This window comes from Pteropus medius, unplaced genomic scaffold (assembly GCF_902729225.1).
Source record: "Pteropus medius unplaced genomic scaffold, Ma_sr-lr_union100, whole genome shotgun sequence".
NCBI classification, from domain to species: Eukaryota; Metazoa; Chordata; class Mammalia; order Chiroptera; family Pteropodidae; genus Pteropus; species Pteropus medius.
Window position 1 is genome coordinate 2,125,116 of NW_024345600.1, and position 17,800 is coordinate 2,142,915.

The 17,800-nt window shown below is 36.0% G+C and overlaps 2 protein-coding genes and 1 pseudogene across 2 annotated transcripts in view; 2 read left to right on the forward strand and 1 right to left on the reverse strand.

The window, feature by feature from the left end:
* CCDC38 (coiled-coil domain containing 38) overlaps window positions 1–9,254 on the forward strand; it is a 38,139-nt gene extending 28,885 nt beyond the window's left edge. The window contains exons 14-17 of the mRNA XM_039874315.1: window positions 76–211; window positions 4,395–4,600; window positions 6,692–6,785; window positions 9,038–9,254. Of these exons, the coding sequence (XP_039730249.1) occupies window positions 76–211; window positions 4,395–4,600; window positions 6,692–6,785; window positions 9,038–9,151 (550 nt within the window). The 3' untranslated portion in view covers window positions 9,152–9,254. The remainder of the gene's footprint in view (window positions 1–75; window positions 212–4,394; window positions 4,601–6,691; window positions 6,786–9,037) is intronic.
* A 937-nt stretch (window positions 9,255–10,191) lies between these two features.
* Window positions 10,192–17,158, reverse strand: SNRPF (small nuclear ribonucleoprotein polypeptide F). Its single transcript, XM_039874070.1, has 4 exons — window positions 17,000–17,158; window positions 14,914–15,039; window positions 10,930–10,994; window positions 10,192–10,325 (listed from the first exon to the last, which is right to left on the reverse strand). Exons 1-4 carry the CDS (start codon window positions 17,000–17,002, stop codon window positions 10,259–10,261), a joined length of 261 nt encoding a protein of 86 aa, XP_039730004.1. The 5' UTR covers window positions 17,003–17,158; the 3' UTR covers window positions 10,192–10,258.
* On the forward strand, window positions 13,824–13,942 carry LOC120611764 (uncharacterized; annotated as a pseudogene).
* Window positions 17,159–17,800: the final 642 nt, after the last annotated feature.

Sequence of the window (17,800 nt, forward strand, 5' to 3'; positions counted from 1 at the left end):
GGAGTGTTGAAGCTCCTGACTGATGGTTTATTTCACTAAACCACAGACAAAGGTCTCTTTCTTCTTTTGCAATAGAAATAGCAACATAGAATTTCTTTTGGAGCACAAGGAAATGCTTAAGGCTAACTGTGTGAGAGAAGAGGAAAAAGCAGCAGAACTGGAATTAAGGTCCAGGCTATTTAATTTTGGACAATTTAATTCAGATGCCCAGGTAATCATTGCCTATGGTAATTTTATTTCAGCTCATGATAATAATTTGCATTCACTGTATACTAAACATTAGAATGGGGAAATGAAAGCGAATCACAAGTCCCAGGTTGATGAGAGAGAGAGAAAATCAGCTTGGAATTAACCTGTCAATTATCTAACAGTCAATTTATATAGTTAAGTAGATAGAAAGCATTCAAATTGGCATTGCGGTTCTCTTAAAATATTGCTGAGAATTTCCCCCCTATAAATACATTTCTTTTAGTCAGAGTGTATACATAGGAAATAGTTCACTCCCTGTGATCATTTTGGCATTAATTTAAGGAGAAAATAAGAGGAAAAACTGATCTACTCTGAATGGAATATCTGACCAACACTGAGCTTGTAACAGGTTTCGGCCTCTTTGGGCCTGCATGGATTCATCAGAGCACCTGAGACACACAGTAGTGCAGTTATATGTTTATATGTTAGTCTCTCCCAGCTGTTTGCAAACCCCTCGAGGGCAAGATTTCTTACTCATCTTAGCTAAGTTTAGTGTCCCTGTAAAGTAGGTGCTCAATAAATGTTTGTTGGATGATGATTAGGTTAATTTCTAGACCCACAACTCCAGCTAACACTGGTTTCCTTATAAATATCTCAAATAAAAATTCAAGCTAATATGTGAGGCTAATATCACATTACGGTTATGAACTTGATTTTCAAAAAGAAGTAGATTTGGGGAAACTGTATGAGATGATTGTCCACCTCTACCCATAGGTAGGCAGGGTTACAAAAAGCATCACTTTACACATACATATTTCCTGGGGTGGTACAGTACCCTGAGTTAGGAGGAGATATGGCGTGCCTTGCTAGAGCAAGTGTGATGACACCTTTCATTTCAATAGTTTTTTCCTTACCTTTTGTGGTAAAACGTACATAAATTTTACCATTTAACTATTTTAAGTGTACAATTCATTGGCATTAAGTATATTTGCAATACTGTGTAGCCATCACCACTATTTATAGAATTTTTCATCATCCCAAATAGAAACTCTGTATGCACTAAACAATAATCTCCAGTCCTCTATCTTCCCAGCCTCTGGTAAATCTCTATTCTACTTTCTGTCTCTATAAATTTGCCTGTTTTAGGTACTTCATATAAATGAAATCATTCAGTAGTTGTCCTGGCTTATTTCACTTAGCATAACATGTTCAAGTTTCATCCATGTTGTAGCATGTATCAGAATTCCTTTTATGGCTGAAAAATATTCTACTGTATTTATTTACATTTTATTTATACATTCATCCATTCATACTTGGGTTGTTTCCACCCTTCTGTTTTGAAATATTCTGTTTGAAATAATTCTGAAGCAGATTGACATGAAATATGTGGTATCTCCCCCTCCCACCAAGCCCCCTTCATCCAAGTTTAGGGCAGCTAAAAAAAAAAATATATATATATATATATATATATATATATATATATGTCATTTTTAATACTCTTAAACTTTGAGGCAACCAGATGCCTAAACAAAGAAGGTACAATTGATCCGAAAATTACTTTTTAAAATACTCTTGAAGATTTTGGTCAGAACTATAATTTTGGCTAGAACTATAATTTTGGCATTCATGTATTACACTCTGGGAAGATGCACTCTGTCCTAGAGATATAAAATGCTGGGGTAGAAAAGGTGAGAGCAGGAAGAAAGAAACAGGCAGAAGAAAAATATTATTTTCTTAGAATTTTTCCAGTTGCCCACTCCCTTTCAGATCTCAAAATGTGCAAAACACAATCCTTTATGAGTAAATAAGCATAGTTGCACCTAATTTTGGTGTTCATAAATTGTTACTTTGGAACTTTGATCACTATAAAATAAATTTTTTATTCTTTCAAAACTTTTACACTCCTAACTGTACTTAATCCCTTAAAAGCATTTTTCATGGATTTATTACTTTTAAAATTATAAATTTGATAATTGAAAAGTACACAAATCGTAAGTGTACCTCTCAAAGAATTTCCTCAAAGTAAACATATGCATGTACTATCCCCTATACCAGAGAAGAGACCATGACCAGCATCCCCAGAAGCCTCCCTCATTCCTCTTTCCAGTCTCTATCCCTCAAGGGTGACCACTATCTTCACTCTCTCACCATCAATTACAGTTCATGTTTTTGAACTTCAAATAAATGGAATCACGTAATGTCTAGCTTATCTGGCTTCTTTCTCTCAACATTATGCTGTTTTGTGTAGCAGTTGTTTTCACTGAACATGAAATGGAATGTAAGCTATTCCATTGTTCAATTTGCAGAGTGTATTCATCTCTGGTTTAATTTTTCGAACAGAGAGCTGATCCAGTTCAAATGGAAGAGTTGTTTAGAGTAAGCACACAGAATGTGACATGGATTAGAATCAGAATTCTTGAGTTGGAAAGGAACTTTAAATGACATCTAGACATATACCCCCTCCCCTATCCAGCTTTGATACAATTATTCCTTCTAAACATTGCTCTGGTCAGATCATTTCCCATTCATTGTCGGAACTTGCCCCGGTATTCAGAATCCTGCCGCATTGAAGCAGGAACACTTAACCATCTCTTGAAGCCTCTTAGCAGCCCCCTTCCCTGAGATGCTCTGGGCTGGGCCTGCCATCTGGTGGCAGCTCCAGGGATTGGACTGACACTTGCCTTTTCCGTCATAAGTAGGCCTCAGCCTTGAGCTCCCTTTTTCTTTGCTTTCTACTCCATTGGGCCAGATCCTCACTTTTTCATGAGTATTTTCTTTAATCTCATTTCTTAATTGTTTCTTACACTATTCTTACCTTGTTATCTTAAGAAAATATCTTTGTTTTTTCCTTTCCTGTTTGACAAGGGGAACTTAAAAAAAGACGTTATAAAAGGCCTCTGCCCATTCACCTCTAAAAAACTCTTTGGTGTTCAAGAAGTCTTCAGAAATTTCTGTCAGCTACTAACCATTCTCATATTAAGGTTGCTTTTTCTCAGAACCAGTGTTCAATATATTTTTTTAAATGATTCACATTGCAGCAATATTTTTTTCATATGCAACATACATTTTAGCTCCTTGATGGGTTAATTTTACTTTTTAAAACTATTTTTCTGTATTTTTAGTTTTCTAAAGGAACATGTTATTAAATAGAAAATATAATAAACGTTATTTAGGGAGAGAAAAGGGGCTTTATGGCAAATAGGACTTTTAATTTTACTTTCTTTTTATATTATTTTGTACTCCAAGTTTTCTTTGAAAAAGCATAATTTTAATAGAGAAAAAAGGGGGTGATTCTCATTTTCTTGAGCAGAAACAAGAATTGGGGCAGAAAGCTATCTGGAGAATGACTTACTTTGCCCAGTAGTTTTTTGAGGCCCTATTAACCAAGGATGCCCAGTACACAGTGGAGAATTTTCTCACAGTCCTGAAACATGTTACCTACAAGCTCTGGCATATCTACCCTCAGTTAAAACAGTGCAATAGCCAGGTACAGTGATCAGCAAGGTTTGGCCTAAGCCTTTGCTTAGACTAGAATGCTTGCAATGGCTTCCCAATGGATGGAATGAAATTCTAACTCCTCAAAAGGCTTTTGTAGGCCAGCCTTGGAATCTGTTTGCTTGTAATTTTTTTTTTCCTCTGAGAGAATGCATTCATTTGTTCAGCAAACATTTATTATGTGCAGTTATGTGCAAGGCGCTGTTTTAGATACAAGTATAAGCATAAGAAATAGCTCCTGTCTTCCAGGTGCTTACAGTCTAGAAAGGGAGATGAGGCATGTATGCAAATAACTATCATACAGGATAATTATAGTTTTATCATGGAGCTCACATGCTGTGCTGTGAGGAAATGCACTGGAGTGGAAAAAGGATTTAAAATGTATATGTTGCCTCAACTTGAATGCTAAGGGAATGAGATATACGAAAATATTCAAGCAAAAAGATTATATAGTCATAATTACTTTTATACCTAGGCTAAAATATTTTAAATAATCCACGTTACTTGGTAATGATCTGACTATAAATTGTTATAAGTATCACTGCGTTTTCTCACCGTTCTATGTAATATTAAAGTTTTTCTTTTAAACAAAGAAACATTTAGTAGCATAAAAAGCCTTTATTATAATATAGTAAAACAGAACTTTACATTTATTGGACAAGCAAATAGTGATGTTATGTTTTCTGCTCTCCTTTTCTTCTCAATCTCAGGAAAAACTGATAGACTCTCTTAGTAAAAAAATTAATCAAGTATACAAAGTCTGCATTGGAGATGGTGAGGTTGGCAGCCTCAACCCAGTTCAAAAGCTGGTAAAAGTAGAGTCTCGCCTGGTGGAATTGAGTGACCTCATTGAATCCATTCCCAAAGAAAACGTGGAGGCAATTGAGAGGATAAAACAGAAAGAACGACGGCAAAAGTACAATGTCTTATATAAGTGTAGTGAATGACGGAATGAGTAGCTGTTTTTGCTTGGATCCCACATTTAGCCAGTCTTTATTATTATATGGCAAGGATGACCGTACAGAGATACTGTGGGAGGAACCAAAGCCAGGCTTGCCCTCCTCGTAAAGCTATTTAGTGTGGAGACACAGTCATCAAAGAGTCATATAAAATAAATGTGTCATTACCAATGGTGCATGAGCACTGTGAAAGAAAGGAACCAGGTGAACAAAGTTCGCCGGGGCAACTGATCTAGATTAGGATGGGAGAGGGGTGCTTTCATTTGGAAAAGTCAATTTTCAAGGTGAATATTCACTACTAATAAGAAAATTTTTGAAGAGCTATCATGTGGAAGGAGAAATGCACTTGTGAAAATCCCAAGGCATAGATTAGAAACCCTTCACTGGAAAACTGCAGAGACACTCAATCTATGTAAGAACTGTCTGAAAGAGCCATGCAATGAAGGTTTTCCTGTGTGTAACTGCTGTAAATAGCATTTACGCACTAACTCCTCTATTCTTCAAGACAAGCTCATGAGAATTATCATTCCTGGAAAATACTGCACCTCCCCCCACCCCCCACATCCTTACCTAGTTTGGGGTCTTTCAGGAGAATTCACCAATTTACAAATAATTTCCATACCAAGTTAAGTAAGGATTTTATGTATGTACTATTTATGAGACAATGATTATTATAAATATATGATCCCTAGTATTATATGGCACACTGAAAATTCTTATAAGTAGAATATATTCATGTTATAGCAAAAAAAAAAAAAAACATGTTGGGAGGCAGACTAGTACTATGGCTCCTAGTACAGGCATGAGAGCTGACCTGCCTGGGTTCAGTCCAGGTTCCACCATTTACAACTTTTGTGACCTCAAGCAAGCTGCATAACCTCTCTTAAACTTCAGCTTATCTGTAAAATGGCAGTAATAATGGCAGTAATAATTTGTAGGGCTGTTGTGAGAATTAAAGGATCTATGTAAAAGCACTAAAGCATGTTTGGCACATGGTTAAGCACTCAAATATTAGCCATTTATAGGAGATATTTTGTTATCTCTTACTTATATTTTTGGTGTATGGGAGACATTGTTTCCCCCATATAAAGATGAAGTCCAGAATATATTAAGGCAATCCTGATGGAATTTTATCAAATATAAAGCAAATTTTTTAAAAACTGTAAGTGAAAAATGACTCCTTCCATAACATAACCTGAGATTAATTACACTAGTAATACTTGCATCTTTTTTACAGTGGGAAATGGTCATCAAAGTGTTATTTTCAGTAGTGATACAAGAAATCTAATTCTAATTGTTTATCATTCTTATCAAAGAGAATTTTAGTTGATTTTCCCCATGGTTTGGAGGCACCTAACATGATACTTAATTTTGCATAAAAAATGTTCGGTAACTGTTACACTTAAAATATATCCATAAAATAGCCAGCACTTACTGAGTGCCTATTCTGCACTTGGCATTGGAGTAGATCGACTGCACAGGTCATCTCACAGATTTTCATAACAACCCTAACAAAAACAAGACAAATAGCATTTCTTGGTCTTAATTTGAGAATTCCATTCAAAAAGATTAACTGGAAAATACACTTTTTGTGGTAATTCACTGAACTATATATTTGTAATTTGTGTACTTTTCTGCATAGTTTATACTTCAATAAAAAGGTTAAAAAGCGGCGGGGGGGCAGTGATAACTGGAAGTGAATTCACGTGGCCGGTGTACAGATAAACTCTAAAGTGCTGAAATGTGAATGGAGTGACAAGAAGGCTTTGCTGAGGTGCTTGTTTTAGACCAAGATCAGGATAGAGTTTTACTTCCTCTAAAATGGTGACATGCAAATTTCTTCGTATTTCAACACAAACAGGATCTGTTGTTGAGATTTCACCTGAATATTCAAAAGCCATAGTTATGGGTAAAGATGAATTATTATTTTTGTTTAACCTTAAAGTAAATCTTATAATATTTAGATCGTTCATTACCGAATAGTAATGACGTAGATCTTTTTTCCTGTCTATGATTTATAGTTAAGAACATTTTCCCCCTCTTAACAGGCTGCGTGAAGAGAAAATGAAAGAAAAACAAAGACACCAGGAGGAAAGGCTAAAAGCTGCACTGGAAAGAGCGGTAGCACAACCAAAGAAAAAGGTTTGTATTTTGTTATTAATAGGTCCAGCTACATCAATGTGTGACTCCTGTGGTATAAAAACAAAATACTTAATTCATCTAACTTATCCAGGTTGAACTTTAGTGAAATAATCTTTCTTGGCCACAGCTTCAACTGGTCTCTCTCTGGTTCCTTGTTATTTTTAGATTAATTCAAATTACTAGTTAAATTCTCCATTAGACCCACTTTTTAGTAAAAGAAATCTGTCCCCTCCCCTCTTTTTCTTTAGCTCCAGGTTCATGAAACTAGAGAATTATTTTTTTTTTTTAAGTTTGAAGAGGTAGTACAAACATATGGTTTAAAGTTCCAAAGGTCCAAGAGTATTCAGTGAAAGTCATTCTCAGTTCCTGTCCTCCCTGGAGGCAACTACTGCTAAGTTTCATCTGCATCCTTCAGGGAATATCCTATTATTTGTATATATATGCTGCTTCTTATAAATGGTAGCTATGAATCTTGCTGCTTTCACTTAATAATGAGAGAGTGCACCTACAGAATTATATATAACCGAAAGGGTCTTCTAATCCTCACGCTGTAAAAATAATGAGATTAATAGTTGAAGTTAAAATGACTTACCCAGTGTCGCCACAGATTTAGCAGCAGAACCAGGACCAGAAGCCAAGGTTCTTTATATCGTGGGATTACCTATAATAAGTTTGGGACTGGGAAGTCAATGAGTGCTTATGGTCCATGCCTCTACACTAGGTGTAGAGGGCCTTTTGTTTCTACCTGCTACTCTTCCTCCTTTGGGTCAGGGTCTGAAATATAGTCCAGGAAGCCAATTTTATGGTTATCTGATGTGGAAAGCTAACGTGGACACTGATTCTTACCACAGTAACAGCTAACCCGCAGTGAACGCTTATTGTGTATTTCACAACTTTTGAGGTATTTAAAAAAAATTCTGAAGTATGATAACAATACGTATGTCAAAAAGTGATTATCTTATTTTATTTAAACAAGCATTTCATTTTTAAAAGAATCTGTACTTCTCTAGTTCAACTCTTCCTATAAACACCTGACTTGTTTTCTTCCTCCCAAGGGAGAATTAACCATTCATCTCCCTCCAACATGTACATACTACATACTAAACCCACAAAATTGAAATGATTATTTTTAAATATATCTTTCCTTCTAGATCATGCATGAGTTTTATGACTTTTGTATCCCCAATGCCTGGCGCATAGTGGATATTCAATAAATGCTTATCGAATTAACGGACTGAAAATGAGAATGAAAAGAAAAACTTGAAATTGAAAAAAAATGACCTGATAAGTTGACGATGTATAAAGACCTGTGATAGAAATTCTTACCCAGTTCAGACACTTCATCACTGGAAATTTTCTCAGACAGTAATAACAACAAAAGTTGCCAAAGGAGATCACTGACAGTGGAAAAAAAATTCTGACTTTAGAAAAGGAATTCGGGGATTCCAGTCCCATAAGAACATTTTTGTTGGTATAATGATGACCAAAAATGTCAAACATTCTGCAGTATAGGAGATAGTCTCATATAGGGATAGTGCCCTTTTGAGACACAATGGAGATGCCCCATCAAATTTCTACACAAATTCAGATATAAAAGCAAAACAAAACAAATATGATTATGGGGAAAAAAGACTAAAAGAGGAATATAATTAGTAATGATATACTTGAGTATATGCCCCAGAGAGAATGAACCGGTTTGAAAGTGAAATTAGGGATTTCCCTCTGCATGAGGGCACGTCCTGGTGGGAACATCTCCAAGAGCCAACAGGATTACTAGCATTTAAGAGGATAGTACATGGTTTTCTCAAGTTTTTGTTTAACAGGATTTTAAAATGTCAGTCAATTGGTACTCAGCAGAGGAAAGCAACCTCTTCCAACCAATGAAGGAAAACTTGCTATGGCCCTTACTGAGAAATCAAATATTGGCCTTAAACATGGTGCTTTTCTAGGCTGACCATGTCTGAAACATGCTATACAATGACTTTACCTAAATCTCCCCTGCTTCCCCATAAAACCATAAGTTTCCCATAAAACTGCTCTGTCTTCTGCATACTAACTATGGTGCTCTAATTGTTGCTTAATTTTGCCTAACATGTTGGACATCCATTAGGTTATCAATCCTTTTGTAACTGATTTACTGTTTTAAACCATATTAGTCCTTGGAAAAGTCAAGTTAATATTAGTATTTTACTTATACTTCAATTGGAAAAGGTTATGTTGAAGAATATTAAGTATTTTGTCTTTTGTTTCAGCTGGGAAGACGACTTATCTATCGTTCAAAACCTCCATCTGGTAACAAACAGGAACTACTTTTAGTCAAGGATACAAAATCAAAATCAGTAGAGGATGAATACTTTTTCACTTGAATAGGAGCAGTAAGATGTTTATTACCAGAATGTTTTAGGCATATTTTATAGATTTTGGTTTTCAATAATGGCAATATTCTGCCCCATATGCTGGCCTAACCAATTTGAGGAAGATAGGTCCTTGTTCAAAAGGTTATAGGATTGGGAAAGGGAGTTATTTCTTTTGTTGAAGCTTTTTATTATCCATATTTTAAGTATTATTCTAAACCTTATATAACTATACTTTGAGTTGTACCAGTTGGGGTTACACATAGAAAGCTACTTTACTGATGTAACTATATGGTGAATGACCATTAAATTGCAGTAGTGGCATTCTCTGACAATGTAACACTTTAAATGATCTATTTTTTTTTTCAAGCAGTGCACAGGAAAGTTCATAGTACACATTTTATCACAGTGGACTATATATTTTAACAAGGTACAACTCTAAGATACCATAAGGGTTTTGAGTTTAAAACTTAAATGAAAACCACTAGGTTATGTTCTAAGAACATAACTCCAAGACTGGTTTTTAAATCACATTAAAGAGTTCTGTTCCAAAAACTTAATTCTTTTAGGTGAACAGACCATGTCGTCAGCCTATCAGTTTACAATTTCTGTTGTGTTCTATATCCACAATCATTTTAATTTTCAGGTGATTTTTCAATTTTAGCTATAATATGTATACATTATTTAGCTTACACTGATATGAAATTAACATAGTTTGTCAACTACTAAGTAAAACAATATATATTCTTAGAAAATATTTAACTTTATATGTGTCAAAATGACTCAAAAATAACTTTAAAAGAATTAGTTGCTTTTAAAAGGTCTCAGTTAATACATAAATACAAGAGCTGAAATTCATGTTCATAAACATTTATAATGCATATAAATAATTTTCCCTTATAGAAAAAAAAGCAGAATAGTGGACTTACAAAAGAAAATCAACTTGAATGAAGTTGGGTGACTTTTAAAGCATTACTCCTCTGAAAAATTTTTTCAATTGTTTCAACATTTGAGCTTTGCATACAAATATCTGAATATGAATAGTTCACCAGTCAAGTTGAAAAACAAACATCTTTATTGTCTAGAAATATATATAAAAAAGATTCCCCACAAAAGAGGCTATTCTCTCATTTCCCCATCTTCTTCCTCTTCTTCAACACCCCTGATATAAAGCACATTATTACACCTGTAAATAAGAGAAAAACAGTCCATTTTGTTGTTCCAACTAGAAACCATATAAGATCTGATTTATGATTACATTTTTTTCATTACAAACTACTGAATGCTAAATTTACAACACAGCATTTTTTTCTTTCTCTTTAAAAAAAAAGGTTTCTACCTCAGATTTGTTAAAAAGCACGTGGCACTTACTTTACCATGCAGTTGTTATAAAATGGTATCTTTATGATCTTCCAAAGGGAATGACTAGAATTTGGAGGTGTAAAGTTAGTTCTGGAAAATGAATATAACCAAAATCCCTAACAGCAGCCAGACCCAACTAAAATTAAACACCAAGTTCCTACAACTAAATGCACTGAAAAAAGTTACAGCTAAGAATTAGAAGTTTAGTATCAACACTAGAAGAATCTTAAGGATGAACAGCTCCAAAATATTTAAATCTTCTTTGACAAGTTTAACAATTTCAAAGACTTTTATAGTCTAGTTGTAGAATATTATGTTATATTAATAAAAAGTAATTCTGAAATCAAGGCACTAAATTAATTTATTTAAATGGGTATTTCTAATGTTCACCAGTAACTCCTTATATATATTACTGCTGTTTTGTTTACCTTATTAAAACTTCACCCAGATGTCCAGACAATGCTCCATCTATGTATTCTTCTGTGTTTGCAAGCTTTAAATAAAAAGAAAATATACTGGTATAATACAGAAAGAAAATACTATAACACACCTAATATTGGTGAGAACTTATTAACTGAGGCCTTTCTATATCAACAACTCATATTTATCTATAATTAATATCACCACTGTAGTACTTTTTGGTTTCATAAAAATATTCAGTAAAGTTAACATTGATGGATATAGAACAAATATGTAATAAAGCTTATTGGAACAATTTTTAAAATCTCAGTTGTGTAATATTTCTATTCGATATTAAACAATGTGCTAAGGAAGGCAGTCTCTCAATTTATGAATAAATTGAGATTAAAATGTTTTCTAAAAATTCAGTTCCAAAGAAGCAGACATCACTCTTTCTTGGGAAAGAAACATTATATACTGCAGTATCATACTGAGGAACCCAAAGGGTGTACAAAAGCTATGGCTAAAATACTAAATACTTTTATATTAGTCACCAACCAAACCAAAGAATTGAATGCTTTTTAAATTATGTGCTAATAAACAGGGAAAAACAAGTTCTTAAGAAGAGGTTAAATAATTAAGAGTGACCTTCCAAATTTTCAGTTATAAAAGACATAAATCACAGGGACATAATTCTTAGCACAGAGAATATAGTCAATATAATAATAACTTTGTACAGTGACAGATGGTTATTAGACTTATTGTGGTGATTACTCCGTAGAGTATGTAAATGTTGAATCTCTATGTTGTACAACTAAAACTAAATATGTCAATTATATTTCAATAAAAAAAAAAACTTGTTAAAAAAATTTGATCCTAAACACCTTAGGAATTGGGATTTGAAATTCATTCATAGATATTTAAACTCAACATTTTCATTACTAAATTGTGGCTGGTGAGTTACATACGTATTCTGTGATAAACATTTATTTATGAAGGGGATCTTTTAGGGACTTAAAGTTTGATGAAAGCCTTCATGTTTCAACTGTTAAATGTTAAATATTTAAAAGTTAAAAAAAAAAGAGTACCTTTATAGTTAGGGAGCTATATTATTTATAATTTTACATCAAGATATTTAGCTTTCCTTCTACATACAGGTATAAATTTTACTTGTAATTTATAAAAATCAAAATCTATGCTACCTGGGACTCACAAAAGAAATGAACAGGCAAGAAAGGAGAGGGAAGTTTCCTTCATTAGCTGGGCAAGTGGCAAAGGAAAAGAAATATAGGGCTCACGGAGAATGTAAGGTAAGGCATTTAAAACATGCTAATGAATTAATACTGCTACTGAATGTTATTCGCTCTCCAATAGAGAACAAAAAGTAACGTCCTATGCCCAGAGAATAAGGTTTTGTCTGAAATATATGTGGTTGTTGAGATAACTAGTTTTGTATGGAACAGTTCTCAGTAATAATGTATAAATATCAACTGACTTTTTTTGTTAAAAGTGATTATTTTTGGCAGATATTCATACTGCCAACTGATTTCTAAATTATATAATGTCCCAAAGCCTTCTACCACATTTTAAATAAAATCCAAAGTCCTTACTATCACTTAAAAGGCTCTGTATGATTACCATTCCAACCATTCTATCATCCTTCCCCTAACACATTCTGCTCTGGCCTTCTTGCTGTGCTCTGAACACACCAATCATGTTCCTGCCTCAAAGCCTTTACTCTTGCTGTTTCCTCAAACTGGGATGCTCTCTCTCCAGCAACTCTTCAGCTGCTCACCCAATTCTGGTCTCTGCTTAAACTTACTGCCTCCTAGAGACTTTCCCTGGCTATCCTATCAACACTGCACACTTTTGTCACCCTATTCCGTTTCTTTTATTCCACAGCATCTATCATTACCTGATATCATTACCCTCCTTGAGGGTAGGGACTTTTATTCATTGGTGTATTCGCAGTGCAAGGCACATAATAGGCACTTAATAAATATGTACTGAGTGAACAAACTCAAAAGCATCATCAATGTGGTTCGTCACTCAGATACATTTCCTAACTGACAGGCTCATTAGGAAGTTGTATCACTTTTAAAACCAAATATTTGGTGGGTACTCTTTATTCCTTTTACTGAGATATAATTCCCATAACATAAAATTCACTTTGAAAGTGTACAAGTCAATGATTTAAACTATATTCATAAAGTTGTGTAACCATCATCACTAAGTCTGGGACATTTTCAGCACAAAGGGTATATACTCTTCAGATTTTTCTATGGTCTTGGTAAATGATTCCTGCTTGGGGAATTTTCCAGGCCAAAACCATGCTCTATAAGAACTTTGGAGACCTGAGTATGAGTGTCATCTATTCAGGTGGTAGACTCTTAAATTAAGAAAAATCTTGGCTTTTTGCCTACGAGTATTCCTATACTTAGTACTCTGCCTCCAAGTACAAGTACTATCAGTGTGGAATACCTGGAGTCATGGTTGGATTGAACACCTGTCTAGGTAACCTTTAAAATTCATCCATCTGCCATTAACCAGTCACATAAATACCTAAGTTTCAGGAAAACATAACCTCAAACCCTTTCCTCAAAAACCTGGCTGGAAACTACAATTAAGCAACAAAAAAAACAAACACCCCAATTTAAAAATGGGCAAAGGACATGAATAGATATTTCTCCAAAGATTACATAAATGGCCAATAAGGGCATAAAAAGATCTCAACATTACTACTAATTAGAGAAATGCAAATCAAAACATTAGGAAGGCTATTGTCAAAAAAATAAGATAAAATAAAAAAATAACAAGTGTTAGTAAGAATGTGAAGAAATTGGAGTCCGTGAACATTACTGGTGATGTAAAATAGAGCTGCTGCTGTGGAAAACAGTATGGCAGTTCCTCAAAAAATTAAACAGTCTACGGCCAAGCCATCCTGAACAAGCTAGATCTCGTCTGATCTCGGAAGCTAAGCAGGGTCGGGCCTGGTTAGTACTTAGATAAGAGTCCACCTAGGAAGACCAGGTGATGTAGGTGTTAAAAAAAAAAAAAAAAATTTAAAAATTACTGTATGCAATTCCATTTCTGAATATATACCCAAAAGAACTGAAAGCATTCTATCAGATATCTGTACAGCCATATTCACTGCATTATTCACAATAGTCAAAAAGTGGAAATAATTCAAATGTCTACCAACTGAAGAATGGATTAAAATGCAGTATATATATGCAATGAAATACTATTTCAACCATAAAAAAGAATGAAATTGTGATACATACTGCAATATGGATGAACCTTGAAAACATTATACTAAGTGAAACAGGTTAAAATAACAAATTTTGTATGAGGTACCTAGAAGAGACAGAAAGAATAGTATTTGTCAAGGGCTGGAGGCAGGGGAAATGGGGAGTTAATGGTGATGGCTGCAGAACAATGTGAATGTACTCAATGCGGCTGAGTTGTACACTTAAAAATACTTAAAGTGGTAAATTTTCTGTTATACATTTTATCACAACTTTTTAAAAACTTGGCTGAAATATTTATAGAAGCTAGTGTTAACAGACATGCAGTCAGTTAATCAAGTCCTTTGGCTGCTTTGTCTTCTCCCTCAAGACATACTTTTATGGAATTACTTTGATGTTGTGCCTTGAGTACTCATTAAGAGATGTTAAGAATTTCACTTGAAAAATTTCTTTCAGAGCTAAGTGCTGGGAAAAGGTTTGCTTTTTCTGCAAATTAGTGTTACCCTTATAGCCTTATGAATCAAACATCTGAGTTCTTTTTACTTTAACCACTAGGAATCAAATCTGTGGCTAAACTTTTGTTTAACACCATGTCTCACATGTAGTTTTTTATAACACCCTCTCTGACCTTGACTTTATTTTTTAATTTTGCTCAATGTTTGTCAATTTAATTAATTGTATTCTTATAAATCACACTAAACTTTTGAGGAATAAGGTGAAGAAAAATAAATGCAATTTAATGATCTTTTTAACAATTTAGCTTACCTGCATGTTCATATAACCATCTACAGATACCAGGTAGCCTTTGTACTCCATTCCCCACTTAAGTTTCACCATTACTGGCTTTCCTGTTAATCCATTGAGGAAAGGTTTGGGATTGAGGGGCAAACTCTGCATAAAGAACAGAAAAAGAACTCAATTATTCTCCTGAGCTCAGCTCCCACTGCCTACTCTCTGCTACTGAAGCATTAATATTTTACGGTACCCAAATGAAGCAAACTCTTGACTCCCTCTCACATAATTTTCACTTTTATTTGTTGAAGAGCATCAGAGAAATTTAAATATCCAGTTAGCCAATTTTATCGTCAACACATCGAATCTTATAAAAGTATTCATTTTTCCCTTAAACAGTAAATAGCTAGTATATCTCAATCACTGTTCCAGGCTATAAAGAAACAAAGGTAAAGACAGTAAAAAAAAAAAAAATGCAGGCGACAGTCCCTGTCCTCAAGAAGCTCAAAGTAGGAGAGGGAAGAGCAAAACACATACAAATAGGCAATTACATTGCAATGTAGTAAGAGGAGATATGCTATGTACTAGGGTACCAAATCAATCCAGCCTTAAGAGGAAAGAAAAGGTTGTCTAAAAGAAGTGCTGTCTCCATTTTATATGATGAGAGAGGTAGGATGAGAGGTTATTTCCATGGAGCTGGGGAAGGGGGACAGCTGTTCTAGGCAGAGGAGGCCACCTATGTAAAAGGAGGAAAGAATGAAACAACAAGGTGATGTTAGGGACATAACAATTTAGTGTTGCCAGTGTCCCAATAGGAGGCTACAGAATGAAGCAAGGGACAGATCACACTTGAGAGTCTTCGCTTTAATTCTAGACTCTAGGACTGGGTCTTACTTGACTTAGCAGTGCCTCTTACACATGAGCTATCACTTAATGTTTGTTTATTCACCAAACCAGGGTATCCCCAATAAATTCAGACTTTTTTCCTTCCCTCATCGACTCATCCATCAGCCCAAAGAAAAGAACCAAGAAACTTAGCTACTAAATTCCTTTAAGATAAGTATATTCAGAGCGACCTCAAAAGACATGGGGGACTACTGCAATAACCACCTAATGAGTATACTGTTTTCACTCCTGTCTTTCTCCAACTTATTATCTACACAGCAACTATTACCTTTATCATGTCATTTCTCTACTTAAAATGCTTCAATGGCTTCCAACTGCACCTGGAATAGAATCCAGACCTCCTAAAATGACCCGAGAGGTCTTGCCTGACCCTATCTCATAACCACTATTCTTGCAAACGGCTGTGGCTTTCTGTGAATTCCTCCAGGTGGTCAAGCTTTCTTTCCGGCCTTATGACCTATGCTCAAGTTCCCAGCGCTTGGAATACACTCTACCTCCTGCTCTTCAAGGGGCTATATTTCATATCATTTAGGTATCAGGTTAAATCCTTTCCCTTCCGAGGATGCCATCCCTAACCACTCTTCTAATGTACCACCATCGTGACCCCTCACAGCATCCAGTTTGCTTCCTTCTTAGCACTTAACATTATTTGCAATTATATATTTCTGTTATTTGATTAGTGTCTGTCTCTCACACCCGACTGAGTTAACCTAGACCAGGGTCTGCATCAGTTCTTTTCACTTCATATTCCTAGCGCCTAGCAGTATCTGGCAGGTGGCATGCACTAAATAATTATCTGCTAAACGAACAAATGACTGCTCCAAAGCCTAGGTAGGATCTGTGTTCCAGAGCGCTGCGGGGCTGGGAGTCCCAACATCAAAGGATGAAAGCGGATCTGCAGTTTGAAGAGTGGGTCGTGAAAAACCGCTTTGTCTTTACTCTGACCCTGTGGCTCCAGCCAGCAAGGATACCTCAGGCTCCGATTCAAACGAACAAGAGGGGGAAGAGGGAAGGGGCACTCCTGGGCAGCGGAAGGGGCGCGCGCCTCAAACCTCCAGAGCAGGGAGAAAGGGGCTGGTGACCCGATACGCAGCGCCTCACGCGGATGAATGGGAAACGCGCGAACCAACCCCCACGGCCCGGCGAAGCTGGTCACCCGCCCTCTCTCGCTCTCTCTCTCTCCGGAGACTCCAGCCTTTCTTTTCCTCCTTACCATCGTGACGACAGACAAATGTCGCAGGATACTCGCCGCCGACCCAGCTGTCGTGCGTCCCTCGCGCCTGAAGTAACTATAGCAGGGATCGAACCGCGCTGCTCCTAGAGAAATGGCCGCCAAAAAAGCAGCGTGACCTTTTACCTCTGACTTCAGCTCTTCCGCTTCTGTGATTGGACGCAAAGAGATCTGTGCTGATTGGAGGAGGTGGCTGGGCAGTATGTCCTGGCAACCGGCGGTACAGCGTGCGTTTGTGCCTTTTCTGCGACGTGCAGGCCTGTGGGAAACCTTCGGCCGCTGGACGCGGGAGAGTCCCTGCGAGCCTGCAAAGACAGTGAACCCGACAGGTTTCTGGTCTGCTCGCCTGCCTCGAGGATTAGGCTAAAAGATGCCGTGCATCCTGTAGCGCGGACATTTCTCGCCAGCCTAACGAATGGGGCATTCCTTTGTCCTTTTATACCTGTGAGAACGAGTTTGGGACCCTTGAGTTCTCAGATTCTCTGATTTGGGGACTCCTCTGCCACGGCCCCCTTCTACCTGACTGTTCTCTATTCTGTAACGTTCATTTCAACCCGCTCTATAGGAAGTGGGAGAAGCAAGACTAGACTAAGGGAGGTGAAACGCACCGAAGAAAGTCAAGTACAGAATGAATTTCAGATGAAGTCAAATTGAGACAACGGTGTGGTGATCACCTTGTCGATCTGTTTCTTTTGCATCACCAGCGGAAACCCAATACAGTCTTTTTACTTGCATTTATAATTAAGGACGAGGGGGATGTTTACTCTATCATGAACTAATCCT